General features: G+C 48.2%; 1 protein-coding gene across 3 annotated transcripts in view; it reads left to right on the top strand.

Annotated features, from left to right (window-relative positions):
- The window catches only part of SCUBE3 (signal peptide, CUB domain, EGF-like 3), a 39,768-nt gene extending 17,484 nt beyond the window's left edge, over positions 1–22,284 (top strand). Inside the window, exons 4-23 of one of the 3 annotated variants that reach the window (XM_011986546.1) lie at positions 509–643; positions 1,638–1,763; positions 1,974–2,090; positions 4,211–4,258; positions 6,667–6,783; positions 8,586–8,708; positions 9,211–9,327; positions 9,974–10,099; positions 10,395–10,511; positions 10,658–10,762; positions 11,057–11,173; positions 11,489–11,647; positions 11,889–12,104; positions 12,448–12,609; positions 12,817–12,984; positions 13,503–13,664; positions 14,081–14,278; positions 14,798–14,950; positions 15,060–15,139; positions 17,737–22,284. In XM_011986546.1, coding sequence (XP_011841936.1) covers positions 509–643; positions 1,638–1,763; positions 1,974–2,090; positions 4,211–4,258; positions 6,667–6,783; positions 8,586–8,708; positions 9,211–9,327; positions 9,974–10,099; positions 10,395–10,511; positions 10,658–10,762; positions 11,057–11,173; positions 11,489–11,647; positions 11,889–12,104; positions 12,448–12,609; positions 12,817–12,984; positions 13,503–13,664; positions 14,081–14,278; positions 14,798–14,950; positions 15,060–15,139; positions 17,737–17,886 — 2,696 coding nt within the window. In that variant the 3' untranslated portion in view covers positions 17,887–22,284. The remainder of the gene's footprint in view (positions 1–508; positions 644–1,637; positions 1,764–1,973; positions 2,091–4,210; positions 4,259–6,666; positions 6,784–8,585; positions 8,709–9,210; positions 9,328–9,973; positions 10,100–10,394; positions 10,512–10,657; positions 10,763–11,056; positions 11,174–11,488; positions 11,648–11,888; positions 12,105–12,447; positions 12,610–12,816; positions 12,985–13,502; positions 13,665–14,080; positions 14,279–14,797; positions 14,951–15,059; positions 15,140–17,736) is intronic. The other 2 variants (XM_011986547.1, XM_011986548.1) reach the window with 2 other exon arrangements.
- The last annotated feature ends 5,022 nt before the right edge of the window (positions 22,285–27,306 follow it).

Genomic DNA, 27,306 nt, shown 5'->3' on the forward strand with positions numbered 1-27,306 from the left:
GGCTCAGCTGCCTTTCCCCACCCTGCCCCTCCAACCTCAGCACCATGGCCATAGCTCTGCCTGCACCCAGAGTCACTTCCCAGGTTCCTACATTCCCTGGCTGCTCATTGCAACCAGCTGTGACCCCCCGTTACCTCTCCAACCAATGTGACCAATCTCCATCCTTACCTTCATTACTGTTCCTCTTGCTCTGGCTTCTTTCCTGGTATCCTCTGTCCTCATACCCAGTTTACACAGGTGAGGGAAAGGGAGGCATGGCTTCACCTAGGTGACATGTGAGGTTCAAAGGTCCCCTTTTCCCCCACTTGCTTAGCTTCCCAGCTCTGCCCTCACGGCAGCCTTTTTAAACTTAGTGGAATATTAGCTGACAAGGGTGTGAGGACTTCCTGGCTTAAGGCTGGGCTTAGGGGGTGGTAGTTCTTAAGACTGCCTTTGGTGCTGAAGTCTTGGGATACACCCTGGACCCTGCCTGCACCCCATGGCCCCACCGCCTACCTATCCTGCACAGATGTGGACGAGTGTGCCGAGGGCAACGGCGGCTGTCAGCAGAGCTGCGTCAACATGATGGGCAGCTATGAGTGCCACTGCCGGGAAGGCTTCTTCCTCAGCGACAACCAGCATACCTGCATCCAGCGGCCAGAAGGTCAGCCCATGACCTGGGATGGCCCCATCCCTGTCCTCCCCAGGCTTCTCTTCCCAGCTGTCCCTCAACAGCCCCTAAGTCTCACCGTCCGTTCTCACCTCAGCTAGCTCCTCCTTCTCTTGTCCTTCAATTCAATCACACCCCAAAGGATCTAGGAACAGACACCCTATTAGGGCAAAATCTGGAGAAATTACTTTGAGGTTGGGGTCAATATGGGATTAAGGCTACTATGGAGTATCCTCTGTGTCCAGACCTGAGGTGGATGTTGTCCCTAATTGTAGGTGGCTGAGCTTCTCTAAGCTGCTGCCTATCTGAGAGGGCCTCACCAATACCTTTTCCCTTGTATTGGTCTGGGAGGGTCAGGCAGGAATAATGGGTTTATATTGTCTGTTTCTATGACTCATGCCCCCCACTCCCACTAGACTGTGACATCCCTGAGGGCAAGGACTATGTCTAATTTATTGTTGTATCTCCAGCACCTAACATACTGCCCAGCATGTAGTGAGAGTTTAATAAATGTTTGTTGAATAAAATTGCATAGTAAATATCTATACCAGTTACCTTCCACTCGCATTGTAGATCTGATTTCTACTGATCTTCTTCTCAGTTTGACTGTAAGCTCTTTGAGGGGAGTAATCACACCTTGTATTTTTCTCGAACCTTCCTAAATCCACCCCATCTCCAGCACAGTGCTGGACACCTATTATACACAATTTTTTGGTTGTTTGAAGGAGAGGGTGATCATTTGTTCGGATGAGTATCAATAGCTAGCTATTAATACATCATTCAGAACAGCTCTGAGCTCTGCTCATGAGCACCCAGGTCTGTGGGGAAGACAGGAGGCCTTGGACAAGGAGAGTCAGTCCCCTCCTTGTGTTAAATTCAACCTCAGTGGAATTCTCCCAGGTCCCTAGGTCCCCAGTTGCCCCTTGTAGTCCTCCTCTTCTAGACATCCAGGGGTACAGAGCATTCACCCCCCTTTCTTCTCTTTTAGAAGGAATGAATTGCATGAACAAGAACCATGGCTGTGCCCACATTTGCCGGGAGACGCCCAAGGGGGGTATTGCCTGTGAATGCCGTCCTGGCTTTGAACTTACCAAGAACCAACGGGACTGTAAATGTGAGATAATTGGGATGGCAGGTGGGGCAGTGGGGTCAGGGGTGAAAACAAAGAGGAGGGGTATAGGGCTTCAGGAGCAAGAGGATAGGGCTGGGAGGAAAAGGGAGTATAGGGGAGGCAACTAGGCAAGGGGGCCAATACCCACATTGTAGAAAACTGTGGAACCCAGGGAGGAGCAAGCTGACAGGGCCCTGTCCTCTCTGTGCACAGTGACGTGCAACTACGGTAACGGCGGCTGCCAACACACATGTGATGACACAGAGCAGGGTCCCCGGTGCGGCTGCCATGTCAAGTTTGTGCTCCATACCGACGGGAAGACATGCATCGGTGGGTGAGGCCAGGGGAGAACTCAGTCCACCTGAGATGGGGGTGACGGTGGGACCCCTTGGGAACCGGGGAAGTGGAGGAGTGCATGGGGCCCAGGTGCTGGGAACAGAGGGACTGGTGAGAGAGTTAAGACCCAGAAAATGCCAGGTCTAGTAAGGGACAACTCTAAGAGAGACTGAAGGGCTCCCTGGCCCTCTTCCCCTCCCCAACCCAGTGGTTTTACCACCCTGTTCCAGGAGCCTCACCATCCTCTTCATCCCCGGAAAAAGTGTTGCCAAACTGGGAATAATTAGCAGAGTTGCTTATTGACCAAGGCTGTAGTTGAGAACTGGGAAGAGAGCTGGGGAAATGCATCTCCTTAGGCCTGACCAGAGGCCCTTGGTTGACTAGTGTGATAAGAGAGGAATTGTCAAAGCCAAGTGTCCCCACTCTGCACCTGAGGGTGGGACAGAGTGCTCCTTCCTGGAACAACCATCCCTGAACTGACAGATGGGGTTTCCTGGCTCCAGGTATCTTTTTCCTCTTTATTCTTTCTCTCCTCACTCTCCTCCTGCAACTCCCCTTTCTACTCACCTCACCCTTGCCCCCATTTCCTTCTCTCTCCTCCAGATACCAGTGGTACTCCCTCTCAGCTCCACCAGCAATCCTCTTTCTTCCTCACCAACTACAGCCTTCCATCTCTCACTTTGATTTGAGGCCCTCTTAACCTGGATCCCTCTTCCTGAATTCTTAGGCCTTATCTCATATATTTTCAGGTACCCTAGATGACTTTAATTCCTTAAAGTTAATTCCTAATTCCCTCAGCCTTTAGGTCTTTAGTGCTGAGAAAGATAATGGAACAAGGTTTCCTCTTGGAGAAGTGGGAAATAAAATGAAGAGGTTTGGCTGAGAGAGAGGCTGTGTTTTCACCCAGGCAGGGCACAAGCTTGCTGTGTGGGCATAGATGTTTATGAATGACTGTCCATCTAGTGGGCTATGGCATGCTGAGGATGGGGGTATGTGAACCCGGTCACTGTGTATGAAGTTATGTATATCAGAGACATGACATTAACTGAAGAACTAGACTCTCCAGAGACCTGTCCCTTTCACTGCAGGAACAGGAACTGGAGAGCAGATGATGCTCTTACAGGGCTCCCTCAGGCACTTGCTCCAGAGACTTGCATGTCCAGTTCTACAGTCCCTATATAATTAAAATCTCTCCTGCCACATTTCCCTCTGAATTAACTCTTCAGAGACCCCAGAACGTTTTTAGGTCTTCTCGATGCCTTCTTTGGGCTGGTGTGTTTCAGCTCCTTTCATTTTTTACTCATAGGTCTAGTTATTTTGCTTTCCAAACTTCCCACCACCTCCTGGATACATTCACACATCCCCAGTCTCTCAAAAGAGATTGTTTGCAGTCCCCAAAGAAAAGATGCATGAGTCAGGGGCCAGGGATGTGAAGGTCTGATTCCTCTCTGATTTATTTCTGTTCAGAGTTCCAGACATGGTTGCTTCTGAAAACACCCTTATTGAGCTTGGGCTCTTCTCTAACTCAAGACCTATTCCACTACTGGGCCATGGCCAAATGAGGCAGAAAAGAGCAAATGAGGCAATTCTGGGTTTACAGCTATATTCTTTCCTAGTTCCTCTTCCTCTTCTCCAATAGAACTTATTTTACCTTGCCCTATATCTAATTTTTCTGGCCATCCCTGGTAAGAGGAAACATCATTGCCTGGGACCATCAGGACATTCAGATTCGGTGGGAAGACTGAGAAGGCAATATAGTTTAGCAGAAAGGGCGGCACCCTTTGGGATTTGGGATTTTGTGGTTAGTAAGACTTGAGGGTGCATCCCAGCTTAGGCTTGGGCAGGCTCTGTGGTATTGGGCCCATGGTTGGTTGCCCCTTTCTGAGACTGTTTCAGTTTTTCAGTCACTTGAGGGGAGCTTGGCATCTTTGGGGATACCACCAGACAGGATAAGGATGAGGAGTGAAGCTGTCATAAGGGTCCCAGGGCTCATCATTTGGGGCTAGTGGTTTGGGCTGGCAGTGGGGAGGAGAGGGTGGGGAGGGGTCCGGGGCCCAGAGGGCCACAGTGGCTTCTGCCCAGCACCTAAACAGCTTTTTTACAATGTCAAACAGGGGAAAGGCGGCTAGAGCAGCACATCCCCACTCAAGCCGTTTCTAATGGTAAATATGTCTGCTCTCTCCGCTTGCTCTCACTGGCTTGCTAGGGGAAGGGCTAACCCGCTGGGGCTCCCACTAACTGCATGCCCACTGGGTCTGACTGGGCCTCAACTTGCCATCAGGGCTATCCTGGCAGCCTGGGCACTGGGCCCACTGGGTGACAAGAAACCTGAGTCCCTAAGAGCTGGCCCGGGAGCTTTCATGTTGGTCTCGTCTTTGTTCCTGTCACTCTCCCTCTGCCCTTCCTCTTCTGCTGTCTCCTCCCACACCCACCTTCTAACACCCTACCCCACTCCCAGCTATCTGCTCCCCACCCCCGCTCTACCCACCAGACTCATCTTCCCCATCATGCCCACTGTGCCACCTGAGATAGCGGTGCGATAGGGTTAGATGCCATCCCCTCCTTGGGGCTTCTTTCTTGGGTTCTTACGCACATTAGTTCACAGTCCCAGCATCACTCACCATTCTCTCCCACCATAATGATTAAGAGCATGGCATGTGTGTTCAGGCAGACCTGAGTTTGAATACTGGCTCTGCTACTTTCTAACTGTATGACCTCAGGCAAGCTACTTTCCTCTCTGATCCTCAGTTTACTTTTCTATAAAATAACAGTCCTCCCTTAGGGTTGTAATGCTTGAGATAGTGCATGTAGAGCATCTACCTGGCAAGTGCCTGGCACAGCGTAAGCACAGAGTAACTTGTGGTTTTAATATTGTGACCTAGAGAGCAAAGGGGTGAGACTATCTGGTCCTGCTGCCCCACCCTGCTCTCGAGAATGCCATCCTGCAGAGGTGGGCAGCTATGCCCAGCTTCCTGTCCAGCCTGGGATGGACATTGTGCCAGCTCTGCTATTCCCTGTCCTACATCCTTCAGAAGCTACCTGGCCTTGGCATAAGATATCCGTGCCCCTCCCCCTGCTCCTGGGCTTAGTGGACCTCTTCTTATGCTAAGAGCACTCTTAAGGGGGTGGCTAGGCTTGGAACCTGAACTCAAGGTTCCCTACTAGGTTCCTCCCATGGTCTTGGAGAGCCTCAGGAGAGACTAAAGTGGAAATGGCACAGAGGATATCCCACTCCACGTTGAGCTGCTCCACACATGGGCATTTGAGGGACCAGGGCATGGCCAGGGACCCGTAGAGTTAGGCTTCTTTTAGAGCCCTGGCCTTCCTGTTCTCATTGGTGACAAGAGTTGGGCCTGAGTGTGGGGAGTCAGAGACTCAAGAAGATGACAGTACATCCAGTACTGCTCTTATTCAATTCCCTTGATTCTGAGAACCACTCTTCTATCTTCCCTAGTGGAGGCCTTGGGATTCTCTCTCTCTAATGGGAGAATTCTAGTCACCCCAAGAGGACAGTCCACACCACCTCCACAGTCTCTGTATCAGGGGCCTTCACTGTTTGAACTAATGGCTTTTCCTTAGACACATCTGACTTTCCCAAGCTACCATTTAAACCTGTTTTTCTCCTGCTCTGAATTCAGAAAATAGGGAGAGTGACCCATCCGCACTCCTCCTACTCTGACCTTTTAGTGATAGGGAAAACTTACTAGTTAAAAGGGAGCAGCATAAGAGACTTAGCCAAAATAAGCATTTAGGTCTTACCTAGCTCTGAGGTTCTCTCTTTCACTAACCTTTTTACACCCTTCCTTCTCCTCTGGATTCTTCTCTTTCTTTTGCCTCTCTCCTCTCCTATATAACATCTCCCCATTAGCAAAGTAAAACAACAAAACAGCCAGCTTGTCTCCATCTAGAACTAAAAGGAAGGTTTGGGAGGAGTCAAAGGTAGATTAACCAACCCAGTATGTGCTACCTCCTCTGAGGATGAGCAGTCAGTTGGTCCTGGAAGTGCGATCTTTCTTAAGACAGCTAGGCAGCGGGGAAGGGGAAGATAAATTGATGGGTATTCTTCAGTTGCCTTAGGAATGGCCAGGCTCATTCTTTCCAATCCACCTACAATAAGATTGTCCCACCACAATCCCCACCCACCCACCAAAGAGATAGTGGAAAGAGGAAGAAACTCCTATCTGTCCCTTCTGGTTCCCTGGCGGCCAGAACCACCCTCACTTAGCTCCCATCCCTCCCTACTGCCCCTGCCCCCCCGCAACCTCCTCCACCCCCTCGGCACATTCCTGCCTGACAGCTCTGGCTTGTACCTGCCTCACTGCTGTCCACCTTGTTTCAATCAAGTAGGGGGCAGGGAAGTGGACTGCTTGGCTGTACTTGTGAGGCGATGGGGGTTGGGAGTGATGGGAGGAAAGGGGCTAGGAGCCTCCCTCGGCTTAATGCTCCTTCTAAAGCACAGAGAGGCAGCTGAGGCCTTCCCTTGGGCCTCTGTGGTCTCCACTACCCTCAGAGTTTGGGACTCCTCCAGGCCTGTAACCTCGTTACCATCCCCCACCTCCCTCCTAAACAGAGACCTGTGCTGTCAACAACGGGGGCTGTGACAGTAAGTGTCACGATGCAGCGACTGGTGTCCACTGCACCTGCCCTGTGGGCTTCATGCTGCAGCCAGACAGGAAGACATGCAAAGGTAAGGACTTTGAAAGGACAGAAGCAGAGTGACCTTTGGTAAAGGCCTGAGGTTGGGACCAGAGATAGGGTGCCTATTATGGAATAACACCTCCCTAGCCTCCTTCTTATGAAGAACCTAGGACATAGCTAAGGGTTGTCTCCTATCTGCCTGTTCCATCTCAGTTCAAGGGACAGAGACGTCCAGCCAGTTCCTTAGTGCCCCCTTCCCCTACCCAACCTTGTTTCCCTACTCTCATTCCTATCCCCCATGGCTCCCTAACCCTCTTAGTTAATGGACATGCAATTCACATTTGCCCCTGGGTCTGGAAGGATATTTGAGCCCTGACTTTGTGTGTGCATGAGGTCACAGGTGTGTTCCATAACCTTCTTACCCCACATTCTTCAGACCTTCCCAGTGGGCTCTGGGGAAACAATCTTTCCCCCTCGAAAGGCTGTACTGGTCAAAGGGAGAGTAGGATACTCGTTAGGAGGACTGAAGCTGGAGCCTGGCTACTTGGGTTCAGATCCCAGCCCTGTCTCTTACTAGCTCTGTGATCCTGGGCAAGTCACTTAATGTCTCTGTGCCTCAGTTTTCCATAGTGCTCGCCTCATACTGTGTTGTGATTAAAAAAGTTGTTATATAAAAAGTACTTAGAATAGTGCTTGGCAAATGGAAACACTTTGTGTTAACTGTTATTACAGTATACTTATACCGTATAACTATACTGTTATTACAGTATAGTTACCCACATTATCCATTCTGTTTCCCTTCCTTTTAATTAGCCAGGTCTGAGGGAGAATGGGGGGAAAGGGAGGAGGAAAAAGGAAGAGTAGCCATACTGAAAATGATGATTCATTAGGTCCATATCCCCTAGTCACAAGGAGTGGGGACTAGGAGGACTGGGCTTGTTCTTTGTGTCTTTTGGCCCAACAGCCGTGAGAGGAGGGGGGAGGCTAGGGCAGCAGGTCAGCCAGCCAGAGTTGAGAGGTTTCCTGCTTGGAAGAACTGTTGACAGGTATGCTAAGAGTGAAGTGGAAGGCTGCCTCCCTGCCCCCTCCCCCACCCAGGGGTGAGTAGCCTGGGTCCTGTCTGCCACCAGCTTGGGGAACTTGACCTCAGGAAGGAAGCCATTCACCAGCCCCCCTTTCCCTTACTAGTGCTGAAAGCTGCCTCAGGTCTGAGTCTCTCCAGATCTCTCCCAGTTCAGCCCCTTGCCTGGCCCCCAGCCCTCCCCCATCAGCTACCCAGCCTCACTGGCTCTCTTGGAGGTCCTCCCTGCCTGGCCTCTTTCCCAGCTCCTCCTCTTCCCTAAAGGCTGCCCCTTTTCAGTGAGTCCCTTTTGACTCTCCACCTCTCCCTGCCCCGCATGCCCACAACCCCCCAACCTGAGAGACAGGAAAGAGATAACCCTACCCACCAGCCTTTCTGGGAATGGCCATCAGCTGGAGACTAAGGGCTAGCCTGTTAGGTCAAATGCCCACCTGCCCCCTCCTCTAGGTAATTCCCTGAGGGCCTGATTCTAGTTTTGGTTCCAATTTGTCCCCTTATAAGAACACTCAATCCCAGAAGAGAGGGTGTTACTAATGGCCACAGATCTCCTGAACAGGAAAGAGAAAGAGGAGAGAGAGGGAGAGAGGGAGAGAGAGAGAGAGGGAGAGAGAGAGGGGGAGAGAGGGGGAGAGAGAGAGAGAATCAAGAAGAGGCAGGCCCAGGACTCCTTCATTTTTGCATGTCTCTTGTCAGTGAGGGAGGGACCTTTCTCCTTGTTTGTTCTCAGCCTTTGATAGTATCTTTTATCCTGTTTTGTCCTCCTTCTTCAGATATAGATGAGTGCCGCTTAAACAACGGGGGCTGTGACCACATTTGCCGGAACACAGTGGGCAGCTTCGAATGCAGTTGCAAGAAAGGCTATAAGCTTCTCATCAATGAGAGGAACTGCCAGGGTGAGCAGACTCAGGCAAAGGTGAAAGCTGTAGGAGAGGTTCTTATGGGAGAGCTTCAAGGAGGCCAGAGGACTAAAGTCTTAGAAACTCAATAGATATCATGCAGAGTCTCTATAGGCAGTGTCATCCTGCAAATTAGCAAATGGTACTCCCTCCTTCCCCTCAGCGGACCAGCTCCACATCAAAGCACTCAGCTGGGCAAGGACTGAGGGATGGATTTCATCCCAATTCATATCCTTGGCAGAGTAGGACGTACCTAACCACACATGGTGGGCCCTGACCTAAAGGCACTAGATCTTGCAGTTCCTAATTCCAAGGACTCCAATAGAGGGGGCAGAGAAGATGGACTGGCATTGTTAAATCCCTGGTCCTAGAGCAAGGACGTGAATAGGGACTCTTCAGTTCAAGGGGGAGAGCCAAGGCCCCTCACTTGGGTCCTTCACCTGAGCAAGGGTCAAGTGCTCCAAGACAGATTCAGTGGCTTGAATCTTTGCTCTTCCAGATATAGACGAGTGTTCCTTTGATCGAACCTGTGACCACATATGTGTCAACACACCAGGAAGCTTCCAGTGTCTCTGCCATCGTGGCTACCTGTTGTATGGTGTCACCCACTGTGGGGGTAAGCTAGTAAGCTTGCACCCCCAGCCACCCTGGCCCCTCACCCCTTCACCCTCCAACTGAACAGGTCCCTGTGTTGGCTTGTGGCTATGGGCAATCCCTGGTGCATGCACCATGTCTTCATCCACTGTGACAAAATAGGAGGAATTAAGACAGCTTTTGAAGAACTGGGAGACTGGGGAAACAGCATCCTGCCTCCAAAATTCCTATCTCCCATTCCTATAACTGTCCCTGAAACCCCACTCTCAGCTCCCAAATGACAGTCTCACTGGCTGGGAGGAGTGGAAGGCTTTAAAAAGCTTATCGGCTTGGCCCCTTCTCGATCATTCCTTTGGGGACAGAGATAACGGAAGGAGGTTTGAGCTCTTCTCAAGCCAGTAGTCATCTTACAGTGCCTAGAATACCTTTTTAATTTTTTTAAATTGTAAGAATATTTAACATGAGATCTACCCTCTTAAGTTTTTAAGTGTACACTACAGTATTGTTATCTATAGGCACATTGTTGTACAGTAGATCTCTCGAACTTACTCATCTTGCATAACACAGGGTACCTGGAACTCTAACCAAAGGCCCTCACTCACTGCCCACTCTCTGGCTCTTCCTCAAACTCCATTGTTGTTTTTCTGTCTCCCTGCTCCTTCCCCCAGATGTGGATGAATGCAGCATCAACCGGGGAGGTTGCCGCTTTGGCTGCATCAACACTGCTGGCAGCTACCAGTGTACCTGCCCAGCAGGCCAGGGCCGGCTGCACTGGAATGGCAAAGATTGCACAGGTGGGCAGTGCCCTCTGCTGACCAAAGATGACACTGCAGTTTCAGGGGGCAGTTGGGGTTCTAGAAAACATACAGTATCATCTTGGGGAAAGGTGTGAGGTGTGAAAGGGTGGAGAATGTAGCCATTTTGAGTTAAAGACATGAAATTTGTAGTAAACAATCCCATCATCAGTCTCCATGGGTACAACATGGGTACAATAGTTATGCAAGTAGCTGATTCCTCCAAATTACCCAACTGAGGGAGAGGGTGGGAAAGGAATGTACTCATTTGCTCAGGCCTCTCTCCCCTTCCTAGAGCCACTGAAGTGTCAGGGCAGTCCTGGGGCCTCGAAAGCCATGCTCAGCTGCAACCGGTCTGGCAAGAAGGACACCTGTGCCCTGACCTGTCCCTCCATGGCCCGGTTTTTGCCAGGTACATGGGAGGAGGGTGCTGGAGAGCTTTGGAGGAGAAAAGAGGAAGGACTGGCCATTCAGGCAGCTCCTTCGTTCCCTTTGGATTCCTCCAGCCAGTGGGGATTGGGAAGGCAGGTCAGAACTGTGACAGGCTCTTTCTCTCAGAGTCTGAGAATGGCTTCACGGTGAGCTGTGGGACTCCCAGCCCCAGGGCTGCTCCAGCCCGAGCTGGCCACAATGGGAACAGCACGAACTCCAACCAATGCCATGGTGAGCACCAGCCCAGAAGCCCTGTTCCCACCCTACTCTCTTAACATTAATCCCTTATTTTTGTTCTTCATCAATCCCCTGGCCTGCCTTTCTCCTGGATCCTCTTTTTTGCCCTGTAATTCTCCACCCCTGCTCCCTCACTCCCTCTGCCCTAACAGCTGATTCCCTTGGCTTTCATAATCTCACTCCCCCAGCCAAGCCCCTGGCTTATTGCCCAGCTTCTCAACATCCCCCATGGCACCTCTGACCTCCATGGGCATCCCATACTGTGCTGAGTTTCTACCATCCCTCTAGAGGCTGCAGTGCTGTCCATTAAACAACGGGCCTCCTTCAAGATCAAGGATGCCAAATGCCGTTTGCACCTGCGAAACAAAGGCAAAACAGAGGAGGCTGGCAGAATCGCAGGGCCAGGTTTGGACTGGGGACCCCATTCCAATTGGCTATCTGGCCACTAAACCCTCCTTACCCCTCAGCTCCTCTGATTAGTGAGATCTCTTTCAAAAACCCACCAGCATCCTGAACTCTAGGCAGAGCAGAGGAAAAAGCAGCTGTAGGCATAGCAGCCAAGGAAGTCCCACGCTATTCCCCTCCACCAGCTAATTAGGACCCTAGACTAAAACAGGATTGAGAGATAGTTACAGTTAAGAGATCTGGGGAGGTCTGTCTGGGCTGGGAATGAGAACTTCCCAGGGGATGTCCCTGGGGTTGACAAGGCATCTCTCCCAGGTGGTGCCCCCTGCTCTGAATGCCAGGTCACCTTCATCCACCTTAAGTGTGACTCCGCTCGGAAGGGCAAGGGCCGACGAGCCCGGACCCCTCCAGGCAAAGAGGTCACAAGGCTCACCCTGGAACTGGAGGCAGAGGTCAGAAGCGAAGAAACCACAGGTGGGACTGGGGGCACTGTTGGGAAGAGGACTGGAAGGGGAGGGCAGAGGTAGGGAAACCACAGGCCTCAGCAGCAAAAAAGGGATGGAGCCTGTACTAGGGGCAGACCCTGCCTGGTGCCAAGCCTAAAAGCTAGTCCCTCTTACCATGCCCCTCTTAGCTCCCAGCTTTGCTCCCCTGCCCTCCTGCTCACAGCAACTCTTTCTCCTCCTCCCCAATACACATGGCCATCCACCACCAGCCAGCTGTGGGCTGCCCTGCCTCCGACAGCGAATGGAACGGCGGCTGAAAGGATCCCTGAAGATGCTCAGAAAGTCCATCAACCAGGACCGCTTCCTGCTGCGCCTGGCAGGCCTTGATTATGAGCTGGCCCACAAGCCGGGCCTGGTAGCCGGGGAGCGAGCAGAGCCGATGGAATCCTGTAGGCCCGGGCAGCACCGTGCTGGGGCCAAGTGTGGTAAGGGAGCTTACTGGGGAGCAGGGATATAGGAAAGACCCAGTTTGGGCCTGGCTCAGAGCAGGACCCTTTGTGGCCTCAGTTGCATTTCTCAAATTATGAGGCAGCCAGGATGCTCCCTTCCCTGGTCCCAGGCTGAAATCTAGAAGGATGCCAGGTGGGGCTGGCAATCCTCCTGCACACGGCTCTGGCCCTCCTATCCCCCCCAAGTAGGATTGTGTTTGTTCCCAGACAGAGATTCTCCCTGAATTGGGGGTTGTGGCGGGGAGTGGGAAGGGGAGTCCCAGGCCTGGGTGGTGGGAATTGCGGGGGTGGGTGGCTAGCGCGGCCGACTCTCCCTCAGTCAGCTGCCCGCAGGGAACGTATTACCACGGCCAGACGGAGCAGTGTGTGCCATGCCCAGCGGGCACCTTCCAGGAGAGAGAAGGGCAGCTCTCCTGCGACCTTTGCCCTGGGAGTGATGCCCACGGGCCTCTTGGAGCCACCAACATCACCACGTGTGCAGGTGCCAGGGGAACAAACAATACAGAGTGGGGTAGGGTGGGCACTGGGACGCCCATGGGCATGGGATTTCCCAAAAGGCAGGCCCAGGCTCCAGGCCACTCTCTTAGTCAACATCCTGTTTGTATACCTTTGCCCTCTGAGATCGGGTGACCCCATGTGGATGACTCAGGACCATCCCCATCAGAGTTGGGCCATTGATTCATTGCAGGTCAGTGCCCACCTGGCCAACACTCTGTAGATGGGTTCAAGCCCTGTCAGCCATGCCCACGTGGCACCTACCAACCTGAAGCAGGACGGACCCTATGCTTCCCTTGTGGTGGGGGCCTCACCACCAAGCATGAAGGGGCCATTTCCTTCCAAGACTGTGACACCAAAGGTGAGTAAGCTACTCACCTCCGTGGGGGATGCCCCAACCCCAACTACTCCCAAAAAACTCTCCAGGTTCCCAGAGTGGACACTGACCCACCATTTTCTCCAAACCAGTAATAGGCCCAGCTACCTGACCAACCATACCATCCTGCTTCCAGGACCCACCCTGCCCCTCCACTAGTTCCAAGCTTGGGAACTGAGAGATAATTAACAGTCCCACTTACCCCTCCACTTTGGAGAACTGGTGGCATATTCTCCTCCATATCCCAAATGAGTTTCTATCTAGGTTTGGCACTGTGCTCAGCGTCTGAAAGAAAAGGATTGGCACTGTAGCCAACCACTCTGTAAACTCTGTTTTTCCATGGGCTTAAATTCTGGTATGACTGGGAAAGGCTGAGACCCTAGAAAGAACTTTGATGTATCTGATCTCCTGATTCTCCAAGATGAATGTATCCTGTCCATCCCATGCCCCATAACTCCCACCTGCCCACCATCTTGATTCCTGCCTTTCTCCCTTGCATGCAGTCCAGTGCTCCCCAGGACACTACTATAACACCAGCATCCATCGCTGTATTCGCTGTGCCATGGGCTCCTATCAGCCCGACTTCCGTCAGAACTTCTGCACCCGCTGTCCAGGAAACACAAGCACAGACTTTGATGGCTCTACCAGTGTGGCCCAATGCAAGAGTACGTGGCAAGCCAGGCTATGGAAAAGGGAGGAGAGGCGCCTGGGAGCAGTGGACATCTAAAGGAGGGGTGTGAAACCAACAGGGAGCAGGGCTGGGGGGTGGAGGGGCAGGAAAGCCCCACCTTCCACCTCTCCCCAACTCACTCAATCTCAAGGCCAGTTGCTAGGCTAGACCCTGTAGCACCCTCTCCCTGGAGACAGGTAATGAGGAAGCAGAGACAGGTGAAGTGAGAAGAGAAGGTACTAAAAGGGCAGGAAGGAAGATGGACCCAGAGCTTGGAAAATAATGATGAACTAGGATGCAGTCTTCTCATAAATGTCTGACCTCTCCTTCAGAACTCTTCAGTTCCCCCAGTGCACTTCCCCACTGACTTCCCTTCTCTTTCTTATTTTATCCATTGGGGCTTGGCTGCAGATCGTCAGTGTGGTGGGGAGCTGGGTGAGTTCACTGGCTATATTGAGTCCCCCAACTACCCGGGCAACTACCCAGCCGGTGTGGAGTGCATCTGGAACATCAACCCCCCACCCAAGCGCAAGATCCTTATCGTGGTACCCGAGATCTTCCTGCCATCTGAGGATGAGTGTGGGGACGTCCTCGTCATGAGAAAGAACTGTGGGTGGCTTGCAGAGCTGGGCCAGGGAAGGGCAGTCCAAATCTGGTTAAGGCGGAGAGACAGAGAGACTGATACAGGAAGAAGTGGGGCAGTGAAGTCACGGATCTATGAGGGTGAAACAGTGAGAGGCCTTTGGGAATAGAGAAGCTAACAAAGGAAAACAGCAATGATACATGTTTGGTAGAGAACAGAGTTAAGAAAGCTAGCAGTGGAGCTAGAACTCCAATGGTGTTACATGTGTCACTTTACTATCCTAGCATTTTTGTCATTCTATTCATTTAAATGTCAAATTTATTACACTATGTGAGCGCCCAGGTATCAAGGAGGAATTGTGGAATGAGCCCAGTGGGCAATGGGAGAGGGTGTGGGGTAGGGTGTGTGTATGTGAAGGGGGAGCCTTTGTCAGAATGATTCTCTCTCTTGCCCCATACCCCCACCACCAGCTCTACAGCCCACGTTCTAGGAGGGCTTGGGTAGCCTGCCCTGCTGCTCTACTGACATGCTGCTTGCCTTCCCAGCATCCCCATCCTCCATTACCACTTATGAGACCTGCCAGACCTACGAGCGCCCCATTGCCTTCACTGCCCGTTCCAGGAAGCTCTGGATCAACTTCAAGACAAGCGAGGCCAACAGCGCCCGTGGCTTCCAGATCCCCTATGTTACCTATGATGGTGAGCCAAGGAGGTGGGTGAGAAGGGGAGGTACATCAGTTTTGAGAGGGAACCAGGAGAGCAGGAAGAGCTCCCGCCCCTGAGCCCCTCCCCTTGGTTGACTTTGCAGAAGATTATGAGCAGCTGGTAGAAGACATTGTGCGAGATGGCCGGCTCTATGCCTCTGAAAACCACCAGGAGATTTTAAAGGTGAGTGAATATTAACAATAATGATAGCTAACATTTAATGAGCATGTAACAAAACAATGTGCAGGCAATATGCTAAGTGCTTACATGAATATTCTCATTTGATAGACACAATACTCTATGAGGTAGGGGCTTTCTCCATTGCCTCCATTTCTCCATTTCTCATTACAGATGAGAAAACTGGGGCATAGAGAGTTAAAGAACCTGCCCCATGGTAAAGCTGGGATTTGAGCCCAAACCCATCCGACTGCAGCGTCACCCACACTATATTACACCTTGGGGAAACCTTGGAAGAAAAAGGGAAAGTGAGGAGAAGAAATGTACCTACCTCTTCCAAGAGACATAGGGAAAATGAAGTATAGAAAGATACTTTTGCATAAGTCCCTTCCTTCCCTTACGCCCTCCCCAGGCCCCATTAAGCAGCAGCAGATCGGCTGGGCACTGTGGCTCACGCCTGTAATCCCAGCACTTTGGGAGGCCAAGGCGGGTGGATCATATGAGGTCAGGAGTTTGAGACCAGCCTGGCCAACATGATGAAACCTCGTCTCTACTAAAAATACAAAATTAGCCGGGTGCAGTGGCAGGCGCCTGTAATCCCAGTTACTCAGAAGGCTGAGGCAGGAGAATTGCTTGAACCCAGGAGGCAGAGGTTGCAGTGAGCCAAGATGGCGCCATCGCACTTGGGCATGGGTGACAAGAGTGAGACTGTCTCAAAAAAACAAAAACAAAAAAAGCAGCAGATCTAGCACAGCTTTCTCAGAATCAATTTATGTACAGACTTGACAAGGAAAATAAATCCAACATTGAAGAATGAACTAGATGCCCTGGGTCAGTGAATCCCAATTTGAGAAAATCTTCCTTAAGAAACTATAGTCTGGCCAGGCCCGGTGGCTCATGCCTGTAATCCCAGTACTTTGGGAGGCCGAGGTGGGTGGATCACGAGGTCAGGAGATTGAGACCATCCTGGCTAACACGGTGAAACCCCATCTCTACTAAAAATACAGAAAATTAGCCGGGTGCCATGGCGACGCCTGTAGTCCCAGTTACACGGGAGGCTGAGGCAGGAGAATTGCTTGAACCTGGGAGGTGGAGCTTGCAGTGAGCCGAGATCGCCCCACTGCACTCCAGCCTGGGTGACAGAGCGAGACTCCGTCTCAAAGAAACTATAGTCTGGCTGGGCGCGGTGGATCACGCCTGTAATCCCAGGCGGGTAGATCGCCTGAGGTCAGGAGTTCCAGACCAGCCTGGCCAACGTAGTGAAACCCCATCTCTACTAAAAATACAAAAAATTAGCCGGGCGTGGTGGCGGGCACCTGTAATCCCAGCTACTCGGGACCCTGAGGCAGGAGAATCGCTTGGACCGGGGAGGCAGAGGTTGCAGTGAGCTGATATCATGCCATTGCACTCCAGCCTGGGCAGCAAGAGTTAGACTCAGTCTAAAAAAAAAAAAAAAGAAAAAAGAAAAGAAAAGAAACTATAGTCACAGTCATAGAATTATCCTTCATAAATTATCATTGCAAAAAAGTAGTAGCAAAATTTTTTATATTATCATCAAAATAAAAGCCTTGACAACAAAAATCGCCTAGAACTTGCAGACTTCAAAGAATATACTTTAAACAATACTTTTCAAACATTTTTAAAGCATCTGAACCCTTATTTCATTCAAATCAAATGTACTGTGGAATTCCAACACATAAAGCAGTACAGCTGTTCTGATTAAAGTGGGGTAAGAGGCTGAAACTCCTACTTCTTATTTGAAAAATCCACTGATGCCGTGGAAGGAACACCAGCCTAGGAGCCAGAAGATCTGAGTTTTAATGCATAGTGCCTGGCACCTAGTAGGCTCTCCACATACCATGCTGCTGTTGCAGACAGGGTGGTCAGGAAAGGTTTCTAAGGAGAAGAGACCCAAATGAGGTAAAAGGGCTCCCCATTAGATGAGGGAGGAGCATTCCAAGCTAAGGAGCATGGGAGCAATTTAGTGTGTTCAGAAATCTCAAGAAGGTTAGTGTGGCTCAACAGAGGGAGCAAGAGTGGAGGTGGAAAGCAAGACACAGATCACATTCAGCCTATGGACCATGCAAGGGACTCAGCTTTACTCTGAGTGATAAAAGAAACCAGAGAAGACTTTCAAACAGGAAAAAGATGAACTAATTAAAAACACAAAAAGTCACTCTGGCTGCTGTGGGGAGAAGAGTCTGTGGAGGGACAAAGACAGAAACATGGAGACCAGTTAGGAGGCTACTACAGTACTCCAAGTCAGAGATGATGGTGGCTTGGGAAGATGATAAGAAGTGGTCAGACCCAGACATATTTTGAAGGTAGAGTGAATAGGATTTGCTATACTTGTAAGCAAGAAAGAGGATTCAAGGATGGCTCCAAGGATTGGGGCCTAAGCAACAGAAGGATGGAGCTGCCACTGACTCAGTTGTGGAATTCCAGAATAGGGGCAGATGTTGGGAATGGGAATCCAGAGTTGCCCTCTGGATATATTCAGTGTAGGATGCCTAGTAGACATCAAGAAGGGCTGGTGAGTCATGGTGTTCCTCTTTCCCAGCCCCGACGCTGAGGCTGACATTGATCCCTGCCATCCTTTGCAGGACAAGAAGCTCATCAAGGCCTTCTTTGAGGTGCTAGCCCACCCCCAGAACTACTTCAAGTACACAGAGAAACACAAGGAGATGCTGCCAAAATCCTTCATCAAGCTGCTCCGCTCCAAAGTTTCCAGCTTCCTGAGGCCCTACAAATAGTAATCCTAGGCTCAGAGACCCAATTTTTTAAGCCCCCAGACTCCTTAGCCCTCAGAGCCGGCAGCCCCCTACTCTCAGACAAGGAACTCTCTCCTCTCTTTTTGGAGGGAAAAAAAAGTATCACTACACAGACCAGGCACTCTCCCTTTATGTCCTTCTAGTTTCCTTTCTTTATCTCTCTCTGCCTGCCTCTCTACTGTTTCCCTTTTCTAACATGCTCCCTAGAAAAGCCATTCAGTACTGGCTCTAGTCCCCCTGAGAAGTAAAGAAACAGTACAGCCCCTTCCACTGCCCATTTTACCAGCTCACATTCCTGACCCCATAAGCTTGGAAGGGTGCTAAAAGGCCCATGAAGGAAGTGGGTCTGGTGGGGAACGGGGAGGGGAAAGAAGGGCTTCTGCCATTATAGGGTTGTGCCTTGCTAGTCAGGAGCCAAAATGTCCCCTGGCTCTGCTCCCTAGGGTGACTCTAACAGTCCAGGGTCCTGCCAAAGAAGCCTCTGATGTACAGGCTTAATGCCAGCACCAGTCCTCTGGGGCACATGGTTTGAGCTCTGTACTTCCCACATGGCCAGCTTTCTTGTCTATACAGATCCTCTCTTTCTTTCCCCACATGTCTGCCTGGGGTCTACTCCATAAGGGTTTACAAATGGCCCACAACACTGAGTTAATGGACACCGGCTAAATGAGGAAAAGCAGCAGGCATTGTCATGTTAAATGCCCCGCTGTAGCTCCCTGAGAGAAGGACTGTAGCTCTGCAGGACAGAAACCAGGTTTTAAAGCATTGCTAAAAAAAAAAAAGAAAACAGAAAGAAAAAAATGTATCATCTAAAGGACTAGACACAGAACAATTGGAAGTCAACTTCAAACACCAATCCCTTTTCTTACTTGTCTTCCCTGGCCCAGCCACCTCCTCGGCCCCATGTGATGCTCCCTGGGGGAGCCCTACTCCTCTTGCTACGTGTTATCCTTAAAGAAACATGGCTATTGACCTGAAGCCAGCCTAGGCCTTGCCCTACAGTTGTTTTTCCCTTGTAGCCCCAGCTGGCTTGTGGGCTTCACCAAAGAGGACCCCACTCTGCAGCCAGCCTGGAGCCACCTACCTCTGGCCTCAGGCTGTGGGCAGCAAAAGGAATGTGTGTGCACTTGGCGAGCCTCCTGCCCACCCTGTCCACACCTAATAAGTGCAATCATTTTGAGTCTTTCTATGTTGTCTAGACGGAGGGGTTTTTGTTTTCTGGGTTTGTTTTTTGTTTTTGTTTCTTTTTCCTCTACTAGCAAAACCCTATTTATAGCTGCCCAAGAGAAAAGAGTGTATGTTTGGAGTGGAAGAAAATCGGTTTTGAATCTCATGAACCTTGAGTGCTGGAGCATCTGATCTGTCTCTGTGCCACCAACTGGCCACCTAGAGCCCTTGGCTGTGGTAATCCAGGGTAATTGTGCAGAGGCATCTAATGTATAGGAAAGTAATTCTGGGGATTTGATGGAGCAGGAAGGAGAGAGACCTATGTTTGCTAAACCAATCCTGCTATCCCTATGCCTCTCCATGGAGTCAGCGTGGACCTCATGATTGTAGAGGCCAATGGAACTGGTCAGTGATTCTCTACCCCAAGTAGGGAAAACCTCCATCTTTTCCCTGTCTTCATTCTGTTATCCCCTGGTGTACACATGGAAGAGGACCAGGACATACCACCTGGGGATGGGCTGACTCAGGGTCCTGAGGCCAGAGACAAAGCTGTGGGAGCCAAGAATAAGACAGAAGGCATCAGATTATTTGCCTGGCTCTGGTCACTTCCCTCTTAAAGTTGACTTCAAGCTTAGCTTCCTCAACTACTGTTTTTCAAAATGAAGAAAGAATCAAATGGAAGAAGAATCAAGTCCATGCCCAAGCCCAAAGCCTGCACACATTCTGCCCTTAATCCAACTGCTGCCTATAAAATTATTTTCCGTTTTCTCATCCTAGCTCCCCCAAAGCTGTAGTCCCAATCAATCAAAGGCTACCAACTGACTCCTCAGGTTCATTACTTTTTAAAATTTTTTTTATTTTTTTAACTCCCCTGGTAACTCACAGAACAGCTCAGATTCATTTCTAGGTGACTGTCCTAGGCTACTGCTCCCCCAGGAGACTCAACACTAAATAAAGGAGTCTGACCCCCTACCCTCCCATTGGTAGCATTCATCAGCCAAAATGGCCATAGCAGTAGGTAGCCAATGACACAGCTAGATTCCCTGACAACCATGAGCCAACATCATGGCCCTTGTGGGTAAAGTGGCTACCTTTGTCTTTCTGGGTCAAGGAGGGCCACTGTAAAGATGCAAAATGGCTGCTTCCAAACATGGGAAATGGTCATTTAGTAGGAGTGTCTCTGTACTTCCCAGGAAGCACCATGAAAACTTCTTTAATCAACTCTGACTATCCTAATTCTCCACCAGAAGCTAGGATACCTTTCTTTTTTTTTTTTTTTTTTTTTTTTTTTCGAGATGGAGTCTCGCTCTCTCGCCCAGGCTGGAGTGCAATGGTGCTCTCTCGGCCTACTGCAACCTCCGCCTCCCGGACTGAAGCAATTCTGCCTCGGCCTCCCCAGTAGCTAGGATTACAGGTGTGCACCACCAAGCCCAGATAATCTTTGTATTTTTAGTAGATATGGGGTTTCACCATGTTGCCAGGCTGGTCTTGAACTCCTGACCTCAGGTGATCCACCCACCTTGGCCTCCCAAAGTGCTGGGATTACAGGCATGAACCACCGCGCCCAGCCTAGGATAACTTTCTGATTCCTCTCTGCCAGCCGTTTTGCATCTCTTGGAAAGCCAAACAGTGACCATGCTTCTCAACATATGCCTTCAGGGTCTGGCTTCTCCTTTCTCCCTTCCTTTGCTGTGACACCATACATACATATATACAAATACACATCCTCCAACCATTTATTCCATGGTTTATGAGACCTGCAAATGAGTTCCACAGTGTGGAAGGCATAGACCACTAGGCTTCTTAATTGATGTCAAGGCAGATCTTGGTGAGCAGGTAAAAACCTGCTATTGTCCACCAAGTTTAATTTAGGTCCTCCAAGTTGGAGGGTTCAGAACCCAGGCAAAGCTGCTGCTGAACCCATGGAGGAGGCTGGCCCTGGGACATCAAACTAGGGGTTAAGTGGATTGAATGAGGAGTCAATGCTCAGGGACGTTCTAGGTCTTTACAGGTCAGACAGAAGAGAGGTTTTTACCATTGGAGGGAAATGGAAAGATGGTATAAATAGGAACCCTTCATAAAGCAACCCAGAGGCCTTTCTGCAGGGTAGGGTGTGGGGCTACAGTACTGTGGGGCCTCCATTCATCTTAATACAAAACCTCCAAAACCTCACCTGCTCTGAGCCTGGAAATGGGAGGGCTTCACGCACCAAGTGATGCATACCAGAAAGGCACTTATATCTTCAGCAACACGGCAGTTACTCTTTACTTCTCTGCCTCCTTCTTTCTATATTATCAGGCCATGCCTATTCCTGCAACCTGAGACAACTCTTGGAGTCAGAAGAAAACTGACCAGATCCTGGTTGTGAGCTGCCTGCCCCAGGCCTAGAAATCCCCAAAGGCTGGCACTGAGCTGTGACTGCTTTAACAGCCCCCAAGATTTGGTCAGTTTGAGGTGGTAGAGACTCAGATTCGTTGCTGAAAGTTCAGTAACACAGTCCTGGTCTTTGGCCCTAGAGAAACTTTTTATATATGAGAAGTGTTCTCTATATACATGTTTGAGGTGACTCTGGAATGGATTATGAGGTCATATCTCAAAATGTCAGAAAACGTTATAGAGCATTCAAACTTTTGTATTTGCTATTTAACCTCAATATTACAGCCATGAACAAGGAGTACCAAGACAAAGTATAACTGACCATAAGCAGAACATATTAACTCTCCAGGTTTCTTTCTTAAGCACAGTAAGAGAAAAGTGGGAGCAAACAACACAAGGATATTTTTACATTTGACCCGTCTCAAAAGTAGCACACCCTATCCTTGTGTCATTATTTGTACAAGGAAATATATGATTAGAAGGAACAGAACCCCCAGTGGTCATCAGCTTTTTTAGACACCACAGGCTGTAGCAGTTTGAACAAACTGAAAACTTTATTCTCCTGTGTGAGCTGAACTCAAGTTTCAGAATAATCATCACCATGTGGGAGGCTTTTTGTTAAATGCAGAAGAAATCTCAAAATATTGTATTTATATCTGCCTTCCACTGCTGCCAATTTAGTAAGCATCTCCTACACAATCAACAATAAACAGCAAATGATGCAGTTCATAGAGTATTTTGCACTTGGGGAAAAATATGTATCTGAATTGTAAAAAGAAATGTTTGGATTTTGTATGTCTTTTTTATTATTATTAAAATACTAAATGAAACTCCTCAGCCCGGCATCTTTTCCTCTATCTCAATAGCTTATCCTAGAGCCAGAAAAAGCCTTGAGGAGACAATGTCTTCTAGCTTCCAGATAAAACCCAAAATTTTTGGCAACTCATCCCTAATGATTTTAAAATTTGAAAAGGCTTGTCTTTTGTCTATCCTTAAAAGCAGTATCAAGTATTATCTCCTGAGGGGGATCTAAGGAGTGGGGGAAATTTATTGTTCCGCCTCACCACAGTACAGCCCACAACAGCTGACCAGCCCACAGGTGGTTCAGCACCTCCCTAGTCAAGATGTCCACCTCTAGGAAAGCGCCAGCACTGAGGGTCACCCAGTGTCATTCTTTGTATGCAGTACACTCTTAGCCACCAAATAGTATTGTGACATACAGATCATTTGGTCACTACCACCATCACTACTCCTACAGGGCACAAGAAAGCAATCTCCAATCTCTTTTATCAATGAACAGTCCCAATTTCTAGGCTCAGAGATGATAGATAAAACTTAGCTGTCGCAATTATATAATTCCCTGACGTGAAATTTTATTGGATTTAATATCTACATGATATAGCCATTTAAGAGTATAACTTGAGGAACAAGGAAAAATCTACCTGATCAAAAAACATGTTGGGGTGGCCTATCAGAATCTTAAACTTACCCTTTAGCATCTATAATGAAGATATAGATGAAGTACCTTCATTCTATAATTACTGAGCTCCTATTATATGCCAGGTAGTGAGCACTTGCTCATCAGCTCATTGACAATAGCCATGCTCAAGATCCACACTCCTCATGTAACTTTCTGATTATAACTGATCTTCCCAGATAAGATTTCCCCAACAGGGGGAATAATCCAGTTCACTTGCTGGCTAGAAATATAAAAGAATGCACTAGCATTCTATTATGTACATTAACTTCCTATGAGTTTGATTTAATGTGACAAAACATGAACACCTTTGTGTGGACTGACCCAAAATCACACTTCTAGAACTGCAAAGCCAAGGACTGTATCCATGACCTTCACACTATACGAACTTGGAGCCATTCTCTTTGACTTCTCTCATAAGTCACTTCTATTCCAAGAACAACAAGTCTTCCTCCTTACTTCCTAGGACATTTGCTTTGGCGTCTCAAAATAATGTATAGTCAGGGACACTGGAGTTTTGATATTCCTATATTAAGAAGTATTCCAAGTGGGGTACATGAAGATTTTCCTAGGGTATGTGAAGACTGCAAGGAATACCCAGGCAATAGCCTCAAATCAGTCTGAGGAGAGTTTTAAAGGAATAAATTTCCAGATCTTCATCTTCCCTATAAAATATTTTCTAAAACCAGGCCAGGTGCACTGGCTCACACCTGTAATCCCAGCACTTTGGGAGGCTGTGGTGGGCGGATCACCTGAGGTAAGAGTTCGAGACCAGCCTGGCCAACATAGTCAAACCCCGTCTTTACTAAAAATACAAAAATTAACCGGGTGTGGTGGTGCACACCTGTAATCACAGCTACCCAGGAGGCTGAGGCAGGAGAATCACTTGAACCTAGGAAGGGGAGGTTGCAGTGAGCTGAACTGGGCCACTGCACTCTAGCCTGAGTAACAGAGCAAGACTCCATCTCAGGAAAAAAAAAAAAAAAAAAAAAAGATAGCTGGGTGTGGTGGCAGGCACCTGTAATCCCAGCTACTTGGCAGGCTGAGGCATGAGAATCGCTTGAACCCAGAAGGCAGAGGTGGCAGTAAGGCGAGGTTGTGCCACTGTACTCCAGCCTGGGCAACAGGAGCGAAACTTCATCTCAAAAAAAAAAAAAGGCCAGGCACGGTGGCTCATGCCTGTAATCCTCGCACTTTGGGAGGCCGAGGCAGGCAGATCACGAGGTCAGGAGTTTGAGACCACCAGAATGACCAACATGGTGAAACCCCATCTCTACTAAAAATACAAAAATTAGCTGGGCGTGGTGGCTACTCAGCTACTCAAGAGGCTGAGGCAGGAAAATCGCTTAAACCTGGGAAGCGAAGGTTACAGTGAGCTGAGATCGGGCCACTGCACTCCAGCCTGGGTGACAAAGCGAGACTCCGTCTCAAAAAAAAAAATCTCAAACCAATCCGTTTGGGAGCCAGCTGACATATTCATGCACATTCTCCATTCTACCACTGCCCCACTTTCACCATAGTCCTTGTCCTACTTTACAAAAGAGGTAGTATCTCTCCCCTACACTGAATTTTGATGCATGGTCCAGGGTGTAAAAAACTGGGGAGCTGGGAGGGAGCAATTATTTTCCACTTCATATCAAAATATTCCCATTGTAATCAGTTTTCCTATTTTATCTTATAAAATGTTTATTATTTTCTACCTCCTAGTAAAAAATGAAATTGCTAGCTGCTCAATTCATTATTTCTTAGCAAATATAGCTTTCCTTTCTAAACAGAAGAAAAAAATTTGTGTAACAAGATTATTAGTTATTTCTGCTTTTTAGACATGATTCTCATTTAATTGTTCCCAAAAGCTGAACAACAAGAGTTTGATGACAGCAGGTACACACATTTACCAAGGGAATATATGCCTCCTATATGACTTCTCAAAACTGATGGATTTAACTATACATTATACAGCATTATTCCTAATTATATGACAAACAGTACTATCTCATTTTTACCATTTACTATGTTAATAGTAGGTCTAAATAATTTTAATCTTGACTGGTTTATTAGTGGTCCATTTTATAAGCTATAATCATTTATTCCCTAATAATTGTTATAATATTCCTCAAAATGAATGTTAACATATTTATCTGAATGGAAGAATAAAGTCAGACATTTTTCTAACAGAAAGTAGGTCTGATTTGGCTGATTGGTTTGAAATGAAAACTGGCTTTGCCAATTCCACAAATGGCAGTTGTTTTCTATACAGTGAATGAGCTGAATCTGCATTTCAGTTTAACAAAAAGATCTTGAAAACATGTAATAATTAAAGAATTTTATCAAAAAATATTGTGTTGGCAAAGAAGTATGGAAATCAATATCTGATTAACAAAGTGTCTCTGAGTGTAAACGTCACAGATAATTAATAATCATGTTTAATAAAACTGAAACTGAGACTCTAAATCCTTTTGGAAGTTCAATGGTTTCTAATCCTTTGCTTTTAACAAAATTAAAAGACTCTATTTGATAGTATTTGATAATATTAATAGATCACTCTGTGATTGTTGGCATATAATTTAGAAGTTCAAAGACTCAAAGAATATCATTGTAACAAATCTCTTCCTTTCCCAGTTGTGGAAATAAGGTTTCTCAATGCTCATATCTATAAAAATAAAAAACAGGTAAAGGATTGATGTTGCACCTTATCTCCTTCTACCATTAGGTAATATTAATCCATGAATACCTGAACTAATTGGGGAGAAACACCATATTTCTCATTAAAAGATGCAGTTTCAATAAAAATTGTACTTTTTAGGTTTCACAAGTCATAAAAATGTTAAAAATATTTAGGAAAATTTAGTAAATATTTAGTAATATTTAGTAAAAAAAAAGTTTAGTAAATTATATACTAATAATTACAGGAAGTGAATGGAATTAGAAGTTTAAGGAGAAAGAGAACCATATAAAATTTCTGTTGAAGCACTTGTTCATATATTTTTAAGTGGATGATGGTAGGCATTAGATTTTTACGGTACTTGGAATCCACCGGATACTTTTTTTTTTAATTGAGACAGAGTCTTGCTCTGTCACTCAGGCTAGAGTACGATCTCAGCTCACACTGCAACCTCCGCCTCCCGGGTTCAAGTGATTCTCCTCAGCCTCAGCCTCCCGAGTAGCTAGGACTACAGGCACACACCACTATGCCCGGCTAATTTTTGTATTTTTAGTAGAGACGGGGTTTCACCATCTTGGCCAGGCTGGTCTCGAACTCCTGACCTCGGGATCCACAATATATATATTGCTATGGAAAAAGGGTGGTTCGAAAGGGACAAACTCAGGTACAGCCTGAGTTCTATTCCCTGCTGTATTTCTAACCCTCAATTCATATTAGAGGAGCTACTTAATCCTCTCTCTGTATCTATAAGGTATTTTCTTTTTCTTTTTTTTTTTTTTTTTTTTGAGACGGAGTCTCACACTGTTGCCCGTGCTGGAGTGCAATGGTGCGATCTCGGCTCACTGCAACCTCGGCCTCCCAGGTTCAAGCAATTCTCCTGCCTCAGCCTCCCAAGTAGCTGGGATTACAGGCGCCCGCCACCACGCCCAGCCCATTTTTTGTATTTTTTGTATTTTTAGTAGAGAGGGTTTCGCTATGTTGGCCAGGCTGGTCTCGAGCTCCTGACCTCGTGATCCGCCCGCCTCAGCCTCCCAAAGTGCTGATCCTCCCAAAGCGTGAGCCACCGCGCCCGGCCTGTAAGTTATTTTCTATGGTAAATAACTTGTCAAACTTCCACCAAAAAGGAATGGAAAGAGGGCAGCATAGTGGCCAGGCAGTTTATTTCCACACTGGGAGATATAGACGGGATTAATTCTAATCACAGGAATTCTAACCATCAGTTGCCACTCACTGGCCTACCTAAACTTAACTCTGGTCCCAGCCAGAACAAATCAGATCAGGAAGAAGGGATGTCTAAGACTGAAAGTGGGGCTTCCTAGTTAAGCTCTTCAGGCAGGAGAGGAAAAGGACGCCCGTGTCCCCAAAGACATCTTTAGCTACCACAAGCCCCAAACCCCGTACTTTGTAACTGTGTCTAGTTTACGTCCTTTAAAAATTATTAAGTTAAATTGTTTTCAGGGCGGGGAAGACACAAAAGAAACCAGTTGAAGTTCTGAAAGGATAGAGAGGGGAAAGTTTCTCACCTCATTCCTCCAGGCACCCAGTTCCTCTCCTAAAAGGCAATCTTTACCAGTTCCTTCTCTAACTCCCCTCCTTTTAATTTGATTTTTTACTGAAAGCTCGCTCCCTTTTAATTTTCCCTCAGGTTTCTGAAAATTTCCCAATCGCAGCCCCTCCTAGCAGGGAAATAGTAAAGGGGCTTGGTTTTTATGCTCACCCC

This window comes from Mandrillus leucophaeus, unplaced genomic scaffold (genome assembly GCF_000951045.1).
Source record: "Mandrillus leucophaeus isolate KB7577 unplaced genomic scaffold, Mleu.le_1.0 Scaffold3, whole genome shotgun sequence".
NCBI classification, from domain to species: Eukaryota; Metazoa; Chordata; class Mammalia; order Primates; family Cercopithecidae; genus Mandrillus; species Mandrillus leucophaeus.